Source organism: Podarcis pityusensis (genome assembly GCF_964106645.2).
Source record: "Podarcis pityusensis genome assembly, chromosome: 8".
In the NCBI taxonomy this organism is placed as follows: Eukaryota; Metazoa; Chordata; class Lepidosauria; order Squamata; family Lacertidae; genus Podarcis; species Podarcis pityusensis.
The window spans coordinates 19,211,832-19,235,559 of NC_138033.1; the positions used below are offsets into that span (position 1 = coordinate 19,211,832).

Genomic DNA, 23,728 nt, shown 5'->3' on the forward strand with positions numbered 1-23,728 from the left:
AACGCACGCGCCCTCGGCCGTTGCTTTCTCCGCATCGCGAGGCAGCCGGAGGGCCCCGCCCCGCCCCCTGCCGCCGCCGCCGCCGCTGCTGCTGCTGCGCATGCGTCTCTCCTTTGCTCTCACCGAACGTTGGGAGGTTGCGCTAGAATTGCGACAATATACCGCCGAATGATTTTTATCATCGCCAGGATGCTCCCCCCCCCCGCAAATATCTATGGTCTTAACGTGGCTCCAAGGAACTTTTTGGTTCATTTTTTGTATTATTATTAATCGTCATCATCGTTCATTATTACTGTTAATCGTCATAAGGAAACCAATCTCGTAATGGCACATATTACGATATTTCATGTATTATCATTTCATATTATTATTATTACTATCTTCACCACCATTCTGTTCCTTTCCCACCCTTCCGCAATTAGGTGGGCTGCGACGCGATCAAATTAAAATGCAATATATCAGAATCGGTTTAAACAAAGGGAAGGTTGGAATGTTGAATCCAGCTCCTTAGGATCAGCGTTCACGTGGAAGTGCAGCGGCGAAAGAACAATGCAAGAAGTAAAATGCCATCAGAAATTTCAGTTAAAGCCTTCAAGTGTCTGACGTGGAAACGGTGGGTGTGGGCAGATGGAAGAAGGAGGATGTTTTTCTATAGCCAATAAATGCAATTTCCAGGCAACTTGTCTCGGGATTCAGGATCAAGCCTGGTTTCTAAGCGTGCTTAGAAGTAAAACGGGTTTTCCCCGGGTTGCCATGCGTTCCCGATCTGTCACTAAGAAAAGGGTTTTCCCTTGGGAAGGGGGAAACCGCTCGGTCCCATTCTTTCAAGAAGCAGAAGTGTGGATACGCCCTTAAGTATGTCTCGTTTAACTGCTTGGAGATCAGGCTTGTTCTTGAGACAATTTGCCTAGAAATGGCATTTACTGGCTACAAAAACATCTTCTTCCATCTGGCCACATCCACCGTTCACATGTCAGACTCTTGCAGCATACTTCTCCTATGAAAATAGGGACGTCCCATTCCATAATGATAATTTTACTAGTTGTACCCCACACATCTTACTGGGTTGCCCCAGCCACTCTGGGCAGCTTCCAACAAATATAAAACATTAAATATTTTTTTAAAAAACTTCCCTATACAGAATTGTCTTCAGACAGCTTGGGGGTCAGATAACCCCATACCCTCCAGCATTTCTCCAGTGAAAATAGGGATGTCCTAAGGAAAAGCGGGACATTCCAGGATCAAATCAGAAACTAGGATGGCTTCTCTAAATCAGGGACGTCTCTGGAAAATAGGGACACCTGGAGGGTCTGTTGCAGGCTTTAATTGAATGTTACAGCACTAACAAAGCATCACAAAAATACAAACTAGCTCAGTATTCTGGGGAAAGTCCTTAAAAGATTTTTGGAAGCAATGTTGCTTTTTTAGCACACGCTAGTAATGCACATTTTTTCAGTAGCAAGTCTTATGGGTAAGCATGGAGAAGATCAAACTGTCCAGATTTGAAAACTTACAAGTTAAAGAATGCTGGTGACCAAAGAAAAGAAAAGAAAGCTAAAACAGAAGTACTGCTTACATCTTCTTCCCATGAGCACATTATTATTATTATTATTGTTATTAATAATAATTAGCTGCTTTACCCGTTGAAATGACTGGAAGCAACTTACAACACAACAAAAATACTAAAACTACACTAAAACAATAAAAAACTTTTTAAAAAAACAACCACAAAAATATGCACAAATGAAAGACAGGTCCAACACATCCTGTCCTATCAAGGGAGCCCATGAATACTTAAAAAAACCTCTCAGAACTACATCTCCCATCAGCCCCAGCAAGGATAACCAATGGCTACGGATGATGGGAGGTGTAACCCACAAATGTATTAGTCTTTCCTCAAAGGGGAATGCACAAACCCCTTGCTCACATTACTTGACCTTTTCTGCCCCTTTGCCAGCTCTTTAGCATTTTTTATTTAAGAAGAAGTATCCACAACTATCTACTGTACAATAATTCCAGCTTGGCTTCACTTTTTTTCTCTCACCTTCCAACAATGTTCCCATGGGATGATAAAAAGGTTTAAGCAGGAAGTTATTTATGTGGGATGAGAGTTGGGTGTGGGCAGATGTCTTCATTACACCCTTGGCCATTTGTAATGGAGACGTGGCCTAGTTTCCCATGCACAGCAGGTATAAATAAATATCAACTGTTGGGGTTTCCAAAGCCTTCAGACAACAACTTTCACTCCAGAATTTTGATAATATCTGGTTGTTGCAACTGAGCTTTCCTCCAAGTTGTCGATTGCCTAATCTCAGAGCCAACGTAGCCAGCATTTTTTCTCTCTCTCTCTAGGTCAATTGCTCAACCTATAGTGTAGGAAACTACCCAAATGAAATTAACTGAACCTGTTACAGAACCTAAATTACCTGTGGCCACACCTTCCTGAGCAATGCAATTGCATGTGTAAGGTAGGATCCAGTAGCAGCCACACTCGTGACTATTGGAGCAGTTTACATGCTGCAGCAACGGCAACAGCATTCTGCGCTGAACATTCAAGTTGCCATTCAGCTCAGAACATGGAGAGACTCTTGGCCCAGGAACAGAAAATGCCAGGGCCAGCCATACCCCAGCAGACTTCCTAATTTGGAGTGAAATGGCAATTTGCTTCCGGTCCTTTATCTTTTATTTGATGCCACTTTTTGTGTCAGGTATGTGGTTATTTATGTTTGATCCCGGTTCAGAATGATGGGGCATGGAGCTGGGGGGAAATCGCCTAGAACTAACTGTAACTTCCAGATCGCCTAGATTTTCTTTATACTGTATCTTAAAATGAGACTCTTCTCCAAGTAACATTAATTGGTGAAATCTGTTAAGATATGTCCTAGGGAGAAAGGGACTTTTCCTTCCTTCCTTCCTTCTTTTTATTCTTAGAAAATGCTGTTTGTTTTATTGGGGTGGGAGTGTTGTTTTCGTTAGCATGAGTTTGCCTTTTTCTGTTTTCCTTTTCTTTTACCTGCATATTTTGTTTTTTTGTATTCACGTGGTAAGGAATGGGATGTAGAAGGAGGGGAGGTGGGTTCTATTTTTGTTCGTGTGCTTATTTTTTGTGTATAGTCATTACAGCAAGGGGGGGTGTTGGGGGATGGATTGTTGGGGTGAGGAGTTGTTGGGGTGGATGGGGTGTTGGGGTGGGTGGAGTTTGAGAGAATGGAGGAGCGTCACCTGGGTTGGTTATTGTCTTCCAAAGCACCTACTTTATTCCGAACTTAAAAATGGAAAGCGTAATGCTGGTGGTCAACAAGATAGGTTTAAAGACTCTCTCAGGGCAAATTTTAAAATGTAGTATAAACACCGACAACTGGGAAACACTAGCCTGTGAGTGCTCCAGTTGGAGAACAGCCTTTACCAAAGGTGTCATGGGCTTTGAAGACACTCGAACTCAGGACAAAAGGGAGAAACGTGCTAAGAGGAAGGCACGCTTGGTGAACCCTCACCATGATCAACTCCCACCAGGAAACCTATGTCCCCACTGTGGAAGGACATGTAGATCCAGAATTGGCCTCCATAGTCATTTACGGACTCACTGTTAAAATCGTGTTCATGGAAGACAATCTTATTACGAGTGATCGCCAAAGAAGAAAAAAGTGTTGGTGTGGAAAAGATATCTGTGGATAACAAGGGGGGGGGAGGAAAGGGGGGAAAGAGGGGGCTTCACCAATCTATTGGTTTGAGGTGCTTTCTGGGTGCTTAATTCGGCAGTAGATGTTGTTGCAGGGTTGTCAATCTGTGATTTGTGGGCTTAGCTGAGGTTAGTTCGTAGTCCTGTGTTCTGTGTTCAGTGGAGCTGTTCTGTGAGTGGTACTTTACTGTCTTGGTTTGCATTGTCATGTCGTTTCTGTTATTCTTTCTCTTGTTGACTGTCGTTCACTCATTAGCTGTATTTTCTTCTTGGTTGTTGTTCGGTGGGTCAGATGGCTGCCATTCTGGTGGAAGGTTAAGTCTGAGGTTCTCCAGAAGTTGCAGGGCTTCAGGTATGCCGGTGGCCATGTGCTGTGCTGTGTCAGTTGTTACAATGAGGCGAAAGTCGGTACTTGATTCCTGCTTGTTGAAGATGTTGGATACATGGTCGTAGGTTTTTTCTTCGGTTTAGGGTCTCTTGCGATAAATCCTTAAAGGCCAGAATGCGGTTTTCTCAATATTGGAAGTTGGTTGAGTTTCTGAGATTGTTCCATATTTCTTTTTTATTTTTGTAGCAGGTGAAGCACACGATGATGTCATGTCTTGTGGAGGGGCGTTTGGCTTTCCGCATGGGTCTTAGAGCTCTGTGTGCCCTTTTCAGATCATCTACTTCAAGTTTCAGATTTGGAATTGTGGTTTTTAGCCAGCATACAATGAGATCAGCCTGGTTTTTGTCTTCTGTTTTATCAGGGAAATTGCGGAAGCCAATATTGCAGTGTCTACTGTGATTTTCAAGGGCTCCTAGTTTAATTCTTGCTTCCATGCTTTCTCTTTCTTGGCAGCTATCCGTATCAGCTGACTTATTTTTCAGACGTGTGTTATCCTCTCTGAGTTGCTCTATTTGTTTTAGTTGGATCTGGTTTTCCTTTTCTAGAGTGGAGATGATGCCAGTGAAGGTCTCCACTTTGGAGGTCAGGTCACTGATTTTTGTCTTCAGGGGAGTCACTGTGTTCTTCAATAGTTCTGCTAGTCTCAGTTCCATTTACCTTTTTGTTGTTGGACAGTTGTCATCATGGGGGGACATTGCGACCACCTTGTCATTCGCCATCTCCTTGGTTAAAGAGAGGGACTTTTCTTTTCTTCACTTTTTATGTTTTATTTCTTTTTATATACAATCTTTACAACAGAAGACTTTACAACCAAAATAAACCAAATAAACCAAAATACAAGCAAGAACATGACTCACATGTTTTCATTTGTACCATATTCTTCTCAGATTTCCTTATTTTACTGTTCATTAATGTTAGTCTCCTTCTTTTGACTCCTTGTTCTTTACCTCTTAAATCACATATATCTTTAACAATTTTCCAAATACTGCCCTATACCTCCCTCCCCCCATGTGCGATCTTCTCTACATAATATTGATTCTTGTTGTGTTGACAGAGGTTTGTATTTGTTGTTCCATATATGTTACGCTATAGGGACACGGGTGGCACTGTGGTCTAGACCACTGAGCCTAGGGCATGCCGATAGGAAGGTCGGTGGTCCGAATTTCTGTGTGGTGCTCTGGTTTCGCCAGGAGCATCTTACTCATGCTGGCAACATGACCCGGAAAAACTGTCTGCGGACAAACGTCGGCTCCTTTGGCCAGTAAAGCGAGATGAGTGCCGTAACCCCAGAATCGTTCACGACTGGGCTTAACTGTCAGGGGTCCTTTACCTTTACCTTTTTATATGTTATGCTATTGTCTTATATCCTTGAACACTTTAACTATTGTATATTAAATTTGAGCTCCAAAACCAAATCTTTTCATATATTTCTTTATGTGACTTTTCTGTGGTGTTGCTCCAATCAGTGGTGTGTGGTGAAATTGTCCGTAGGGGAACAGTTAGGGCCAGAGGTGCCAGCTTGTGAGGGTAATTGTGGGGAGGACACTGTGTATGTGAGCATCGTGCCTCCCTCCCTAAGCCAGGCAGAAACTTTCCGGGCTTTGGGAAGGAGGTGTCAGGGGAACATTTAGGGGACTAGCCTAGTCCACTGACCGCACACCACTGACTCCATTTTTGGAAAACACTCTGCAGGGAGGTTTTACTTTTTGGCACTGGGTTTTAAAATCAGTCAGGCCTTTTAAATTGGTTTGATGACCCTCCCCACTTCTCTTACATCCCAATAACTTTGATTTCTCTCTTAGCGGTAGCTATGCAAATAAATTTGTTATTGTTGTTGTTTAGTCGTTTAGTCGTGTCCGACTCTTTGTGACCCCATGGACCAGAGCACGCCAGGCACTCCTGTCTTCCACTGCCTCCCGCAGTTTGGTCAGACTCATGTTTGTAGCTTCGAGAACACCGTCCAACCATCTCATCCTCTGTCGTCCCCTTCTCCTTGTGCCTTCAATCTTTCCCAACATCAGGGTCTTTTCCAGAGAGTCTTCTCTTCTCATGAGGTAGCCAAAGTATTGGAGCCTCAGCTTCACGATCTGTCCTTCCAGTGAGCACTCAGGGCTGATTTCCTTCAGAATGGATACGTTTGATCTTCTTGCAGTCAATGGGACTCTCAAGAGTCTCCTCCAGCACCATAATTCAAAGCATCAATTCTTCGGCGATCAAATAAATACATGTACACAAATGTTAAGACAGCAATAACACATAGTCTATCCATTCACAGCTGGTGAGGTTCATTTTATTTGTTAATTAATACAGTACAGTGTAGGATGCTTATGTTTTTCCTTATTTTTTAAAGCCAAAGGCGTTCACTCTCAAAGAATTCTCCTTCATGTTAGCAGACACAGACCTAAAGGGATGGGTGGATAAAATCTTAAGCCATTGAGAATCTTTCAGTTTGTTTATAGGGTCCGTCTCTCACACCAGTTTCAAAGTAGTAAGTGAATAGAACTGGGATTGTATCAGTAGGCAATATATCACACAGGCCCTGCCTTTCTGGGAGCTTGCTAAAGTTAGATGTTCATAAAGTGTCATGACTCTGTGGCTACCCCATGCCAATCTATGCCTGAACCTTTCAAGTGTTCCAGGAGTTGTGGTTATGTAAGTGGCACATCGTTTTCATAAAAGTCTTGCAGGCGATGGAGCCCTGCTTTGGAAAGAATAGTAGATACTGCTAAGTTATCTTGAAATTGTGGTATATAAGGAAGCAGGATTTAGGGTGAGGAAGCTCGTTTCTTATACCATTTGCTCCACACCTCTATAGTACCACCTGTTAAAGAGTTATGTTCTTTATTGGAAAATAGAAAAATATATATACCTAGTATAAAATTATAAGTGCACAAGGTAAAATAAGACATGAAAAGAATAGCAATTGTTAAGACACCTGTGTAAAAAAGAAAGAAAAGGGCGGGGGGGACTTACAAATGTGCAAGGTTATTCTTGTACTTAACCTAATATCAACTCTCAGAACACTTAACAAACTTGTCCCTGGGATTCTTTGGTGGAAGGCGTGATTGTTTAAAGTGGTATGGTTACAAACTTTGTTGAAAAAGTTAAAAACAATTATCAAGCATAGAGTGTTGTCTTCCAGGACAAATACATGCACAGATGTTAAGTATTGTGTGCAGTCATCCACATTGCATCAAAACAGACTTGGAAAATCTTTTACATTACAGATTAAGCTCACATCCACAGGGTATACTTCAGTCTAGAGATTTAAGATAATTTCTCCATGGTGACAGAGATGGAAGGGAGATTACTATTATTAATAAATGATATAATTAACTACATTTCCCAGGATTCTTCAGGGGAAGCCAGGGCAGTTAAAAGTGGTATAATACTGCTTTAAATGATGGGGACCTTAAATGCGCAAAAAACACACAACCCTGGTCTATAATGTATTTCTTTTATATATATGTGGTGCCTTTCTGCTTAGGTACCAAAGGCAGTTCACAATTGTAAAACACTAAAACAAAAAACAAAAAATCCTATAAAATGGAGAGTGGCCAAAGTCTCTCAGGTCAACTGAAAGCTGATGGTAGGTTCTTCCTCCCCTGGGCTTCATCACTTCTGCCTTCCCTCAGGTTGCACAGGTCTTAAGTAGCCCCGGGGAATAGTACTGGTGCCCAAATAGTTCCCTCAGACCATTGATGGTCCTTACAAGGAGCTGGCGGCATGTGCTTCTTGGCCTGAGCTTCCTCAGAGCTATATCTCCTTGAGTACTAAAAAAAAGAAAAAGTGGTATCTTCACAAACAGGAGGACAGGTTTGAGGGGAAATATGTGACCCATGCACATGACATGAGGAACCAAGTTAAAATGAATTGTAACGAAAGGCCCTCAGGCTACTCAATCCTCAAACAAGTGACGCACAAGATTTGGTGACTCCTTTCCGGGCTACACCTTGCGAAACAAAATTTCCCCACATATTCTTTTAGTCTGGTTTTAGCTAGGGCTTTTTTTTCAGCCGGAACTGAGTTCCAGCACCTCTCAGGTGGGCACCATTCCCATTCTAAGAGAATGAGGGAGGTGTTCATGGTGAGTTCTCACACCTCTTTTTTTTTTTTTTTTAAAGAAAAATAGCATTGGTTTTAGCCATTAGCCATAACCAGTGCTTTTTCTGTGACCAGTACTCACTGGTACCGAGTCGCCTATTGCTTTTGCTGCCCATGTCAGCTATGTTGTGTTGACGCCTGTAATGCTTTTATCAAGCTATGAGCCCTGGCACCTCATTATTATTATTTAACCAGAAAGGCACTTGCCATAACAATATACTGCTGCACTCTCCCAGAGTTAGGAAGCTTCTGCTTTTGATTAGCCACATTTATTCATGTCGTCCAGACATGCAAATTATGGTTAGGTGCAAAGGACTCTTCCTTCTTGAAATATACTCAGAGTCGCAAAGTGATTTCATGCTCTTTATTCAGCTCATAGTGGTGAGGAGGAATGAATGAAAGTCCCCTCAAAGTATCTGCTTTATATACATTATTTACACAATGGGCTGCACGTGATTGGCTAATTCCGGAATTCTACTGTAAGCCAATCAGGTTGTGGATTCACTTCTATCTGGAGCATGATTGGGTGGTTCCTGCCAACCAATCATACTGCTGCATTGTTCTAGGACCAATCAGACTGCTGCATTCTGAATCCTATTGTTCTAGGACCAATCAGACTGCTGCATTTTGGATCCTATTGTTCTAGGACCAATCAGACTGCTGCAGTTTGGATTCTATTCAACTCAGTACATAACACTTCTCCTTAATTAAACCTTTGATCCACCCACTGCTGTTTACACCGAGGGGCAAATGCTCTCCTGGAGATGGCAGGAATTAAACTTTCACATGCGAAGCATGTGCACAGTCCTCCTTATGAACATTATAAAACAAGCCAGCTTCAGTAGCTATGGTTTCAAGTTGACTTGTTTGAAGGTAATCATAGTCAGGGATTTTTCATCCAGAACTCACCAGAACTCATTTCTGGCACTTCTTTTTCTAGAAAAATATCACTGATCGTAGTTAATGTTAACTGTAGTCTATACATCATCATTATCAGCCATTGCAGTAGCAGCGTTTTTCTTTCATAGTTCAACCTGAAAGAAAAAAGGCCTCCCAGAGCAGTTTGCATCTATCAGTGATGAGGCAGTCCCTGCCCTCAGGCTCATAATCGAAGATACATAGCACACAAGGAAAGGTGGGGAGGAGGGGAATAGCAAGTACAGAAAACAAGTTCAGGCACTAGTTCGTAGTAACAGATGTCTTGTCGCAACCAGCTGGAATGGAGAGATTTGAAGAGGAGGAGCCAAACATTGCTGACTGGTTGAAGGGTAGGCTCTGCTGTTCCATCTCTTCCTCTCCTGTAGCCTGATGGAATGAGTGCCATTGGCAGATGACAACTGAGGGAAGGGTCTGATGAAGATGGTCTCTTAGCAGAGCTGATGGAGGTGCCCTGCAGCCCTAATCTGGAAAAAAACTGTAGTTAAGCAAAAGCCCTTTTATGTACAGGAACTGATCTTTGAAACAGAAGTGTGATTTCTACATAGGCAGCTGCCCAAATTTTCAGAGTGTGTCAAATAGCTAGAACAGCGGTTCCCATCTTGTGGTCCATGGATCCCATTCACATAACAAAAACTACAACAGGAATATCAAAAGTTTCAAAAGTAGGAAGTCCGCAGTATTTAGCTAATTGGGAACCACTGATCTAGAGCATCTTTGACAGATGTTCATTTGACTTTTTTATATACTGTATATAAAAATCTCCAAGGTAGAGGATTCCACACATTTCTCAGACAAAGCTGGACATGAGCACATCAGTCTGTACCCTGTTGACAGAGCAACCCAGCGGTAACAGTAACCTCTGCTCCTCCATAATAACTCACAGAGCCAATTGTAATTTCTGGTTTTCTCCCTTGTTTGCATGTTCCTGGGTGATTCCTACGCAAAGGTGTGTTACTGCCCGCTCCTCGGAACATCACGATCCTGTCCACTAATATGAAGCACTTTCTAGTATGGAGCCCGGTGACGGTGCCTGGAGCAGCTGTAAAATATTCCGTCGAATTTCAAGGGTAACTTTTCTTCACATTGAGTCTAAACATGGAGTAAATATCACTGCTGACCTTTCTTTTTTCTTTTTAGGCAAGTATGTAAAGGACAAGACAGAAGAGTCTTAAATTATGCATGGTGTGAGGAAATGGATAATTAGAACACGGGGTTGAGATCATCCAGTTAAGCTGAAGGGAATTTATTCACACCATTCAGTATTAAACTATGGTGTCCAAAATATATAGTTGATGTTTTTAAAAGGGTAATAATAATAATAATTTTTTATTTATACCCCGCCCTTCCCAGTTCAAAAACCGGGCTCAGGGTGGCTAACAACAAATTTAAAACACTTTAAAACACTTACCCTAATTATAAAAGCAGCATAAAATGGTATAAAAACATGAATAACAATAAAAATAAAAAATCAATCAGATAATCCCCATTAGGCAAATTCTGTTGCTAGTCATGATGGCAGAATGCCTCTGAATATCAGATGCTGGAAGACAACAGTGGGATAGCCCTATTGCCCTCATGCCCTTGTTGTGGGCTTCCTGTAGGCATAAGGTTAGCCACTGTTAGGAGCAAGAACCTAGACTGGATAGGCCTTTGGTCTGACCCAGCCGGGATCTTATGACCCAAGCCAATGCAAGCTGTTGAGGGCCTATCCTGCTCCTTTGGCTGAGCTCTTGCAAAATTTCCTCACAGACTGGAGCATGTAGTAGGACCTAGGCCCAACCCACACATTCAGCCAAATAATGTGGTAAATATCCTGAGGTGGTCAAGTTAACACAGCCACGTCATTCTTTTTCTCAATAAGGATCTAAACTGGTTTCTTTTGGGGGTGGGGGAATGCATCAAAATGCATTATTTCATAAGAAACAACAGGATAGATTTGGATTGTGGCTGTTGTGGTGTGTACTCTGGTTTCTAAGTGGGAATGTACTGAATGCAGAGTAAATGGGGTTGTGCACACAGCCTATGGTTCCAGACTATAAATGAGATGCCTTTGAATGTTCCCAAGCGTTAAAAACAAAACAAAACTCCTGCAAGTGAGAAAAAAGTAGAACATTGCGGAAAGAGGTTCTAGCCCAGCTTGCTCCCTCTTCCAGGTTTCTGCTTGCAAAGTAGCATTCAAAAATGTTATTATCCACTTCCAGTTTGGAGCAGTACAACCCTTTCTATCCCCACATAACCCTAATGTGACATTCTGATGCATGTCTTTGGGCCCAAGCCATAGTTATTAAGTGGTGTTGCAGTAAACTAGCCCATGTGAGAAGGTTGGAAAGAATTGTATCTGCTACCAGACATGTCTGCCCTTGTGGGACTATTCACGTTGCAACACATGTGTGTGAGGGTTCCTAACAAATATTCTTTAAAAAGTGCACAGAATATTTGCTTCGGGGTGGGGCGGGTCACCCTCAAGTGTACAGTGCGTAATTTGTACTGTGCTTTGATCTCAGTCTTCTATAACTCAACTGAGTAACACACTTTGCATACAGAAGGCCCCAGGTTCAATCCCTGTCATTTCCAGGTTTCTTCCTGGAGAGCCGCCACCAATAAGCATCAACATTATTGAGTGAAGCAGGTCAGTGGCCCAATCGACTTCTTCAGTTGGCGGAATTGGCAATACTACAGTGCCACATAATACCTGTTCTTCATTTGTAAGAACTCAATTGTTTAATGTGGCAGCGCCTACAAAACTCTCTGCCTATTCATATCAAGCAAATGCCTTCACTGTACTATTTTCGGCACCTGCTAAAAACATTCATGTTTAGACAGGCCTACCCAGATGCTTAGAAGGTTGAGGTAATTTTAATATCTGTTTTAGTAGGTTAACTTCACTGTTTCATCTTTTGTAAACCGCTTTGAGGTTTTCTTTACAATCAAGCGGTGTACAAATTTTATGTAATAAATGAGTAAGAACCACTGCCTTCAGCAAAGCGTGTTGCAATCTTTCCCCTGATTTTTCTTCTTCTTCCCCTCAGAGAATATGAGAGAGACTATGCCAACGACAGCTGGATTCCCATTGGAGAGTGTACGGGCATTAGTGTCACTCAGTGTGACATCACAGAAGACATTTCTGCCACGGTGCCGTACGATCTACGTGTCAAGGCAGGTGTGGGGACCCAGGCTTCGCACTGGGCCACTCTCAGCAGCTTCTTCAATCGTGTCACAAGTAAGTGCATTCACCTGCTCCTCTGTGATGCACATCTCACGCTGGGATCCTTAGGATAATGATCCCATTGGGGGACCTTGTTCCTACTGAGGTCAGTCCTGGGTGTCAGCAAACTGGCACATTGAGCAGCTTAGCCAGGACCCAAGCAGCTTCTCCTGGAAAAGAGGAGATTGGATAGCTATCTTCAAATATCTCAAGGACTGTCACGTGGAAGAGGAAACAAGCTTGTTTTCTCTTGCTCTGGAGGGTAGGACTCAAACCAATGGCTTCAAGTTACAAAAAGGAGATTCCGACTAAACATCAGGAAAAGCTTTATGACATTAAGAGCTGTTTAACAGTGGAATGGTTTCCCTCAGAAGGTGGTGGACTCTCCTTCCTTGGAGGTTTTCAAGCAGAGGTTGGATGGCCATCTGTCTTGGATGCTTTAGCTGAGATTCCTGCATTGCATGGGGTGGACTAGATGAGGCTTGGGGTCCCTTCCAACTCTACAATTCTTTGATTCTATAAACCTGCCAGGACCCCACTGAAGCAGACTCATGCCCTGCCCTCTCCTTCTTCAAAGCTGAGGAAGGCAGCTTTGAGTTGCAGCTTTAAATTTCTCACAATGCACTGGAGCACTCGATGTACATATATCATCACTCCAGGGCACGTTGTGAAATCTGAATGTCAGCTCAAGTCTGCCTGCCACTCTCGGCAGGTAAGCTCTTGACTGAGTTGGTAAACCAACAGCATTTTGCTGTGGGACACTCCTCCCCACAAACTTGGTCCTGATTAAGGTGATAAAACTGTGTGTGTGAAACAATTGAACGTACACAGGTTGGGGCCTACATAGGGTGCCAACTTAGTTAAAATATTGGGGGAGGGGAGAGATAAGGGTTTTCCCGCATAATCAATCATATGATGCTATGCACGCACACCATTTGACTGGCAATGCCCATCAACTTTAGGACACCCCCCCGACCCCCTCAAATATTTTATCGTGGTAGGCTGAACAGACCTCGGCCCCTAGGATTCGGCTGCTGTGGGCCTACGTAATGGTGGGCTGCCTCACCATCGGATCTAATGACTTGGGGATTTTCCTGTGCCTTTGGTAGTTAGGAGAATCACAGCAAGTGCAGTTCTCCCCAGTTCTCTGCTTTAATTTGATGGAATTTACCACGGTTGAGGCGGAAAATCTGTTTTGAATCCCATGGCTCAGCCTTCCACAAATGTGAGGTCGTAATAAAAATGGGTTTGGAGCAAGTGAGTTTCCGCCAGCACATTTAACCTAATAAACACACATCTGTCCATGGAGGCGCAGGTCAATTCTGTATCCAGGGCAGCTGTCTACCAGCACCACCTGGTACGCAGGCTGAGACCCTACCTGCCTGCGGACTGTCTCGCCAGAGTGGTGCATGCTCTAGTTATCTCCCGCTTGGACTACTGCAATGCACTCTACGTGGGGCTACCTTTGAAGGTGACCCAGAAACTACAACTAACGCCCTCCCATCAGATGTCAAAGTGATAAACAACTACCTGACATTCAGAAGACATCTTAAGGCAGCCCTGTTCAGGGAAGTTTTTAATGTATGACATATTAGTGTATTTTTGGTCTTTGTGGAAGCCACCCAGAGTGGCTGGGGAAACCCAGCCAGATGGGCGGGGTACAAATAATAAATTATTATTATTATTATTATTATTTATTATATAGAAGTATGGATTCCAGCTCAGAAAATGTGACTTCCAGACAAAGTTGTTTCCAAAATTTGACAGTTGATGCAGCATTTTTCAACTCTTACTTTTAGTTTTTTGCCCTAGCTGGAAAGGAAGCCAGAGCTCCCTTTTCTTTATCAGTTGATGTGTAGGAGTGAAATTCAAGAGTACAAGCTGGTCAGATGCTTCTGATACTATCTGCCTGAATTACCATTCTCTATGCAATTCATAAAGGCACGCTGTATTTTGGATGGTATAGTCTCCCTTCGAATCTAGACAGAACTGGTTTGTCCTTCCTTCTTCTGTAGCTATTGCTGGTACTATTACTGTAGATGACGCCTGCAGGCAAAACTGATAACTCAGCAGCCCAAGAAACATTTCAAGTCTATGCAAGATTGCTAAATGCCTGTCCCTGATGGTGGAATCCAGTTTCCACTCCCAACTTAGCCCTGAGGGGTTTCTACTAGAAAAACAAGAAGGAATCGGAGAAAACAGATGACAGATTCAAGATGGTACCTAAAGATTTGTGCATCAGCATGAGAGCACCTCACAAACTCAGTACATCAGCACTGAACATAAAGCTGTAAGCTTCTGCTCAAGTGGATCACTTTGGGCAATACTATACGTTCCATAGGCTGGGACCACAAACGAGATAACCACACTGAATTCAAATTTTGCACAGAATGCACTGTAAGGACTAAAGCAGATGAAATGTTTGAGATCCATGAATGGATCTTCTCTTCTCTGTCTCTCTCTCTTTTAATCAGATCAACTGAGGTAGGGTAAGATTGATTAGGACCACAGCATTGGGGTAGGGAGGGGAGATACTTAATGGTAAAGGTAAAGGTAAAGGTACCCCTGCCCGTACGGGCCAGTCTTGACAGACTCTAGGGTTGTGCGCTCATCTCACTCTATAGGCCGGGAGCCAGCGCTGTCCGCAGACACTTCCGGGTCACGTGGCCAGCGTGACAAGCTGCATCTGGCGAGCCAGCGCAGCACACGGAGCGCCGTTTACCTTCCCGCTGGTAAGCGGTCCCTATTTATCTACTTGCACCTGGGGGTGCTTTCGAACTGCTAGGTTGGCAGGCACTGGGACCGAACGACGGGAGCGCACCCCGCCGCGGGGATTCGAACCGCTGACCGTGCGATCGGCAAGTCCTAGGCGCTGAGGTTGCAAATTAGGCTGGCGGCCTCCAATATGGTGTTCATGGGCACCTGCCAAGGTCCCTCTCCGCCCTCCATTATTTATTTATTTATATTGCAGGGTGTTGTTATTTAAACCAAAGTGATGCTGTGCCTGGCTACAAAGCATATTGTGAGCATCCAGAAACGCCATCTTACCTCCTTTTCCTCATAAAGCCTCTGTCCCATCCCGTTCCCCCATCACCACCAGCAGCTTTGCCTGTTTTTTTCTGTTTGTTTGGAGTGTGTATATTTGTCTTTTTTTCTTCCTTTGGTATGGGATGTTGCTCCTATTTTGGAAGTTGCCTGTTTTTTCTCTTACTGTCTGATATTTGTTTTGGGATGTGTATCGGTATTTGGGCTGAGGGGCTTTTTGGGGGGTGGGGTTCCTGAGCATTGACAGTTTTTGTTCTATGAAATGGGTATTTTGTGATTCTCACAACAGTTCCTTAGATTTCCAAATGTTCCCCCAGGCTTGGAAAAGGTTGGGGACCCCTGCTTTAGGCTGTTCCACAGCATATTGATCCTTGTTTTTCCTGAGCTGGGATGCGAGATTCATGTATGGTCCCATGATGGATATGATTCTGTCGTTTTCACAGCCTCCCTCATTCCACCTATGTTGACCGTCACAGCTGATGGATATCATTTGCTAGTGGAACTTGAGCGTCTAGGACCTGCCTTTGAATTCTGGATATATTACTGGAAGAAGGGCCAAGGGCACAAGGTAAGTTTTGGTCTTATATCTGGCCTGAGAATGTAGGAACAAAAGAGAAGAAAGTTCTCATGTAACTACATAGACAAGATCAAATGCACCTGTGGCCTTCCATATGTTATTGGACTTCCACCAGCCCTGGCCAGCATAGGCCATGATCAGAGAAGTTGTAGACCATCAATGTCTGGAGGACCACAGGTTCCACATCCCTGTAGAAGTTAGGTTAGGCTATCCTGAAGCTCTGCCAAAAACTCTGAACGTTATTATGATGGAGCAGTACAGAAAACAATCCACAAGGAGACTTCACTTTGGTCCTTCCTAATTCCAATTTTTTCCTGCTATATACTGTTGCCTGATGGTGTATGCAATCTCTTTGATTCCTGCTTGCTGCAATGCAAACATCCTAAGTGGGAACAGACTGTTTAAAGGATGGCTTTCTCCCAATAAGTCTGCCTGCCCACAACAGTAAACCGGAAGATCTGTTTTATATTTAATCACCATAGGAGGTCAGAATGGCTGTGGCGCAGGGTATGACCTTTTCAGTTGTGGAACCCAAGTTGCAGAAAGCTCAGGGATCTGCATGTCTTAAAAGACTCTTTATCAATAAGTTTAAAGATCAGCTTGCAAAAAGTGCAAGGGCCTGCATTGAGAGGCTTTCTCAGTTGCTCCTTCTCAGTGAAACAGAAATTAGTGCAAGGACTTTGAAGCTGGCTCAGTAGTAGATGGGCAGCCAGTACAGAGGTTTTAACAATGGTATCACATGTTGCCAGCCATGTGCCCCCATCAGCTGTCTGGCCAGTGCATTCTGCCCCAGCTGGAGCTTCTGAACCAGGGCCAAGGGCAATGATCTCAATTAAAATCACCTTAACCACAGAGCCTAGGACTTGTCGATCAGAAGGTTGGCAGTTCGAATCCCCACGACGGGGTGAGGTCCCGTTGCTCGGTCCCTGCTCCTGCCAACCTAGCAGTTCAAAAGCACGTCAAAGTGCAAGTAAATAAATAGGTACCGCTCCAGCGGGAAGGTAAACGGCATTTCCGTGCGCTGCTCTGGTTCGCCAGAAGCGGCTAAGTCATGCTGGCCACATGACCCGGAAGCTGTACACCGGCTCCCTCGGCCAATAAAGCGAGATGAGCGCCACAACCCCAGAGTCGGTCACGACTGGACCTAATGGTCAGGGGTCCCTTTACCTTTACCTTTATGCCCTGCTGCAGTTAGCTTTAGAAAAAAAGTTCAATTTGGATTAAACCTTCCCTTCCCTATACTCTGCTATCCCGGTGAAAATTGCTTCATCCACTAACCTAGTATTACATTTTTTTAAAAGACACTGTTGCTATCTATGCAATTGAAGTAATGTCTAGTTTGGCAGCTGCTCAGCTTACCTACAAAGAAATCAGAAAACAATTTACTTGGTAGCTTTCAGAACCTTTGGCCCTTCCCTATACAAGGGAACCTGGGTTAATCTCTTATTTCAGTTGCCTTGTACTATAACAATTTAACTTCCTACAACTCCCTAATTGCCCAGAATTTCTTACAACTGCCTAGAAATAAAAGGGGTGGGGATTGGGGAGATCTAACTTGAATTTGCTTGCAGACATTCCTATTTATATTTCCCTGAGACGGTTTTTTAATGAGTGCCTCTGAAAGTATCTGAAAGCAAAATGCGAAAATAACCGGAAATTCAAAAAGCCAAATTTGCATTCTGAAATCTTGCAGAATTTTCAAATTTGTGAACAGTTTTTGTTTTGGCTCTAGTATTTGTGCACCTTTTCTTAGGCGTTTGGCTGCGTTACAGAAATGGGCTGTGGTGGTTCTTCTTGTTTAGCAATGGAGTTCATTACTATTCGGGTGTCAGAGAGGGTGACCAAACAGGATCTCATGCCAAAGCAAAGAACAGACCAGTTAATCAAATATAGGGGTGGGGAACCTGTGACTCTCCAGGTGTTGTTGGACTCCAACTCACCTCAGCCCAAAACAGCATGATCAATGAACAGGGATGATAGAAGTTGTAATGCAATAAAGTCTGGAGTAGGGATGGAGGAGAAATTCCATTCAGTATGCATTTAAAGCAGAATCTATCAAATTTGTGCATTCCAAAACAACATGTGAACAGAAACATAGATATCTTTCAAAATTTGCTCTTATCAGAATTTTCTGATGCTGTTCTCCAAATGATTTTTGCAAAAATGCATATATTAAGTAAAAGTGTGCATAAAAACAAAGATACCAATGAAAATAACATACAAAAATACATTATATTAGGGGGAAGTGTTTGTACATTAGTTTGTGCTGCATATAAAATTATGTTCAATAGGATAAATTTGTGCTTAAATGCTGAATTTTCATCAAGATTTTTTAAAATATAAAATGTGGAGAACTGCATTTCAGACTGGCAAAATGAGAACCCAAGAGAACCAAAATTCACAGAACTTTCTGTCTCTAGTCTGGACAGCTATATCAGGCATCCCCAAGCTTCTGCCTTCCAGATGTTTTGGACTACAATTCCCATCATCCCTGACCACTGGTCCTGTTAGCTAGGGATCATGGGAGTTGTAGGCCAAAACATCTGGAGGGCCAAAGCTTGGGGATGCCTGAGCTATATGTTCCCATTACCTGATCAAATGCAACTGATTTCACCCTGGCTTCTGTGAAACTAGGTGTATCGCAAAGTGGTGAAAGACAGCAGCACTACCTTACATATGGACACCATGGAAGCTGGTACTGAATACTGTGTTAAAGCCCAGACCTATGTTGAAGCCATAAACCGGAGCAGCAATTTCAGCCAGGTGCAGTGTGTGAGGGCCGAAGGTAAGAACAACAAAGATACTCTCCTTTCTAGACATGGTTCTCCACTGCTGGGGGGGCCAGGGCAGATAAAACTAATAAAAACTTGAACATTTGTGACACCTTTGTTGGGCTTACAGGGTGGGCGATTTCAAAAGTCTATATAAGGGCTTGTGTACCATTGTTCAAGGTTCTCCTCCCTCCTGCATGTGGTGAGTGGGGACCCTGTTGCAACAGTTCGTTGAATAAAGATCAGACTTACTAGCCGCTTTGCTTCTCAATATATTCTGGTTGGCCTCTGTTATTTTCTCCTACTGATAGGAAACCCACTTAAGGACTCTATATGGGCTTCGGAATACCCCATAAGGGAAAGGGAGCACTGCTTCCCTTTACTTTACTGCTTCACATTACTCTTCTTCAGAACAGTGCAAAGCCATGTAAACACAATGTGCAGCAGTGGCGCTTATATCAATTCCCAGATACTTTTCAGGTCAGGGCCCCTCATTGTGGTTTTCTGCCCTCTTAGCAACTACAGACTCTTTTTTGTCTCCAGCAGGCAAAGCCATATTGGTCACCTTCGCCCCACTCTTCTTGGTTATCTCTGTTGTGACTCTTTTGGCCCTTCTTTGGGTTGCCTGGAAAACATGTCAGATCTGCCAATATTCCTGCTGCCCGAACGAGAGCCTGCCAGACACTTTGGTAAGATAAGAAATGGTTTGGAGTACTGTATTGAGGTTGTGCCTTAACACTTCCAGAAAAGGTAGATGTGCCCTGCTTTTAAAAGCCATCGGTTGAAGCTTGGTGCTTATACTGTGCCTGTTACCCGGGCAGGTTATTAGAATGCATAAGAGCAGCAATCAGTCTGGCTGCAGACACATGACTATACCTTTTAAAATCACATTTCTCTCCCCCCCCCCCATGAATTCTGGGCATTGTTGTTACAGGTTGCTGAGAATTGTAATTCTGTGAGGGATAAACCACATTGCCCAGAATTCTTTGTAGGGAGGAATGTTCTTTGAATGGGCACATAACCTTGAAATGACAAAAGTCAGATCATTGAGGTGCTCGGATGTGTAAATGAAGGGATAATGCTGTACGGGTTACAGGTAGCCCAATGTGTTTAAAGCTATGTAACTATATTTGCCTTTGTGCTTGTTGAACCCAACACTGGAGCAACGTAGTGAACTATCAGGTAGAATCCTACCTGTGCTCTTCTCCCCTCGTAGTGCCACCAAGAAGAGGGCTAGATACTTAACTTTTAAAATTAAAAAGCAGGGTGGAATATCACTTAAAGCTGGGGTGGGCAACACTGTGGCCCTTGAGAAACTGTCCAGCTTCCACTATCCCTGATCCTGACCATTGGCCAACCTGGCTGGGGCTGATGGAAGCCCATAAACAACTGGAGGAAGCCAGGTTCCTCATTTCTGCCTAAGGGAATCAGACTTACACAGGCCCTCTTATGGCTACAGCCCTGAGCACTGCTTTGAACACTGAGCTTTGCAATACTAATCCAGTACCTCCATCCCTCTGCAGTGGTGAAGTAAATGCTCTTCCATCTTTTCCCCATTACTGTATGTTTTTTTTCCCTCCTCCCCCCCTCTTTTCCAGAAAGTAACAGAATCACCTGCTAGGCTACTAAATTACAGGGGAGAGGAGACGGAGAAATGTGATGAGTCTGTGCAAGTGCTACCCCCTGAAGAGCTTCTCCGCTTGTGGATTCATGAAACTCTTTAATATCACACCAAGGACACAATCTGCAAGATGAGACTGCAGTGCTGCTCTCCTTTTTGCCTCTCTGAGTAAGGCACACACACACATAGTGCGCACACACACAGGTAGCTTTCCTCTCCTAACAACACAAAGACAGAAAATTGAGGATTTGCTTTCTTCAAAGGGAAAGGCATCATGGGGCCAGCAAGACGGGTTCCCGCGCTGAGGGTTTCACAGAGGGGGCTGGAGCCGACCCATTCATCCTTGTCTGACAGAGAACAGCAGCCAAGCTCATGGATAGCCACAGAGGCTGTGATCCTAGCTGCTTGTCATCATCTGCTTAGCTGAGAGTTAAAAGACCTTGGGCTGATTACAATGTGCTGGGTTTGCTTTTTAACATAAAGGTGCAGTGCTAGAAGGCGATGCAATTCAAATCCATGTTGATTTTGCGGAACAGGAGCAAGGAGCAGCAGGTTCAAATTCAGTGACGGACTGTAGCTTAGCGGTAGCAGCTAGAGCACATGTTTTGAGTCAGAAGGTTCTAAGTGCAATATCTGGCACCTCTGTTTAAAAGGATCAGTTAGAAGATGGTGTGAAAAATCCTGAATGCCAGAGGAGACAATGCTGGAAAAGACTGACCTGGTACAGTGGTACCTCAGGTTACATATGCTTCAGGTTACATACACTTCAGGTTACAGATTCCGCTAACCCAGAAATAGTGCTTCAGGTTAAGAACTTTGCTTCAGGATGAGAACAGAAATCGTGCTCCGGCGGCATGGCAGCAGCAGGAGGCCCCATTAGCTAAAGTGGTGCTTCAGGTTAAGAACAGTTTCAGGTTAAGTACGGACCTCCGGAACGAATTAAGTGCTTAACCTGAGGTACCACTGTACAAGGAAACTTCCTATGTTCCTCCTAGTCAAAAATAAATATTTTTCACATATATTTTTCAATCATAGCCCTAAGCTACGGTTAACCTTAACTCTGGGATTTTTGTAATAAGACCGTTTCTTAAACTACAGTCTCAAGTTAGCTTATTTCCAGGGCCATCTTAAGCATAAGCGGCACCGGGGTGCAAAGATCCGCCTGCCACCCCACCCCCTGGTTGCCCAGAGTTGCCTCAGGGCCTCACTGGCTGGCTTGCTTGCTCCCGAACTTGCGGCGCAGAGCCACCCGCAACAGAGGAGCCCTCCGTGGTGCTCCAACCGACGGGTGGGCTCTTCCCCGGACTCCAACTCTCGGGCCCCAGACTCTTGGCCTGGCGCCCCTGAGAGCCTGGTGCCTCTGGTTAAGATGGCCCTGCTTATTTCAGCACTGTTTAACCACAGATTGTCAGGTTAGGGCAACATGTGATCAGAGGCAGAGCTAGCTGCTCCGGCACCCGTGGCGAGCGCCACCCGCGGCAATGTCACCCCCGCTCAGGAATGACAGCCGGGCAAGTCGCACCAACCACACACCCCTTCCTCCGCTAGTGCATGTGATTTAATTTTTAAAAAAATATAAGCAAAAACTTCCAAATTCCTCCTCATGTCTGCCCTGGAAGAGAGGTGCACAAACCTGAGGTTTGTTGAGGCTCCTTCTTGTTACACTAAACTATGGCTTAGTATTATGTTTGAACTAGCTCAATGAGAGATGACCCTCACTATATAGGCATTTCAGAATTTTACACAGAATTCAACAACACATGGGTTGTCTGCCTTGCATTCAGGAACTACTGTGCTTTTCCAGCTTAGTTCTAACTTACTGAAAGTTGTTTACTTCCAGTGCCTAATCTGATTGGGTTAAACTTGGCCACATCTTACTTAAATGGATTAAATCACTTGCTGTGGAACTAGTTTGCTGCTTGAAAAACATTCAATTTCTGGGCCAGGTTTTAAAGTAAGACACATAACAAGTTTTGCATTATTTTGGTGGGATTTTTTTTTTAACTATGCAAGGCATTGGAAGGCTTGGAAAATATTTTTAAATACTGAATTTTTTTTATGTAGTTACATGTGATTACTACTTAAGTTCAGTTCAAAAAGTTACCTTACAAAAGTTATGGTATCCTGAGTACTGCAACTCTGTGTAAAAGCCTATGCATTCTCAATGTTAGCTATAAAATACAGAGATATCTGGAAAGCAAAACAATGTTTTGCATGTATATTTTATAGTCCTCAGATGTGCTATGCCAGTAATAAGGCGTGCAGGAAGATATCATGTAACACAGCAATGCTGATGCATAGGATTGGGGTGGGGACAGGGAAAAGAACACAGAGCACCTAATTATCTTGGCATGGAATTTTAATGCAGTCCCAACTCAGCCGAACAGCAAAATCTGACATAACCAGACTGTGAAGTGATGATGTTACAAAACTAGATTAGGATTGCCACATTTTCCCCTGGCAAAACCTATGTCCCTTTTAAGAGCTGAACTAAAATGTAGAAATCTAACCAAGTTCTTTACTACTTACCTATGCAAGGAAAAACTGCAGTGAATGAATTTCACATAACCTTTGTCCAGCAAAAAGACAGAAATTTATCAGTTTCAGGGAGAGGTTAAGGGAAACAGTGGTTGTGGCTCCTTACTTTCAACTCCTTGCAGTTGTAGTTTCTGTGGTTAAGAAAAGAGAGGAGTAAAGTATCCTGAGCAGAACCACTGTGAGCCTTCCTCTCTAGTTTGATAGCTGGTTTTTGAAGGAATATAACTTACTGGCAACTGGGACGTGGGTGGCGCTGTGGTGTAAACCACTGAGCCTTGGGCTTGCCGACCAGAAGGTCAGCGGTTTGAATCCCTGCGACGGGGTGAGCTCCTGTTGTTCGGTCACAGCTCCTGCCAACTGAGCAGTTCGAAAGCACGTCAAAGTGCAAGTAGATAAATAGGTATCACTCCGGCAGGAAGGTAAACGGCGTTTCCATTCGCTGCACTGGTTTCGCTAGAAGCGGCTTAGTCATGCTAGCCACATGACCCGGAGAAAGTGGCTTAGTCATGTTGACCACATGACCTGGAAAAACTGCCTGCAGACAAACCGTCCGCTCCCTCAACCAGTAAAGCAAGATGAGAGCCGCAACCCTAGAGTCATACGCGACTGAACTTAACTGTCAGGGGTCCTTTACCTTTACCTTACTGGCAAAAGAAGTACTTATTAAATTTTGTAATGATTTTTTGGAACCTGGACCTAATAAAAAACACAAGCACAGCATATATAGATTAATTGCTTGTCACTGGCTAATCGTAACATGGAACATCTGTATGTAAATCTTACCTGTTTGTGTGAGTGTAACATACATCTGACCTATATCACAAACACAGAAAGCATATAAAATTCAATGTGGCATTATAA

General features: G+C 43.6%; 1 protein-coding gene across 3 annotated transcripts; it reads left to right on the top strand.

The window, feature by feature from the left end:
- The first annotated feature begins 2,457 nt into the window (after window positions 1–2,457).
- Window positions 2,458–23,728, top strand: IL20RB (interleukin 20 receptor subunit beta). Of its 3 annotated transcripts, none has more exons than XM_081015465.1 (7): window positions 2,458–2,708; window positions 10,057–10,177; window positions 12,140–12,330; window positions 15,804–15,928; window positions 18,572–18,722; window positions 19,255–19,397; window positions 20,307–23,728. In XM_081015465.1, exons 1-7 carry the CDS (start codon window positions 2,654–2,656, stop codon window positions 20,430–20,432), a joined length of 912 nt encoding a protein of 303 aa, XP_080871591.1. In that variant the 5' UTR covers window positions 2,458–2,653; the 3' UTR covers window positions 20,433–23,728. The 3 variants fall into 3 exon arrangements, with proteins under 3 accessions (XP_080871591.1, XP_080871590.1, XP_080871592.1); XM_081015464.1 differs by having other exon boundaries at window positions 2,461–2,708; window positions 19,252–19,397; XM_081015466.1 differs by lacking the exons at window positions 2,458–2,708; window positions 10,057–10,177 and adding an exon at window positions 11,822–11,960 and having other exon boundaries at window positions 19,252–19,397.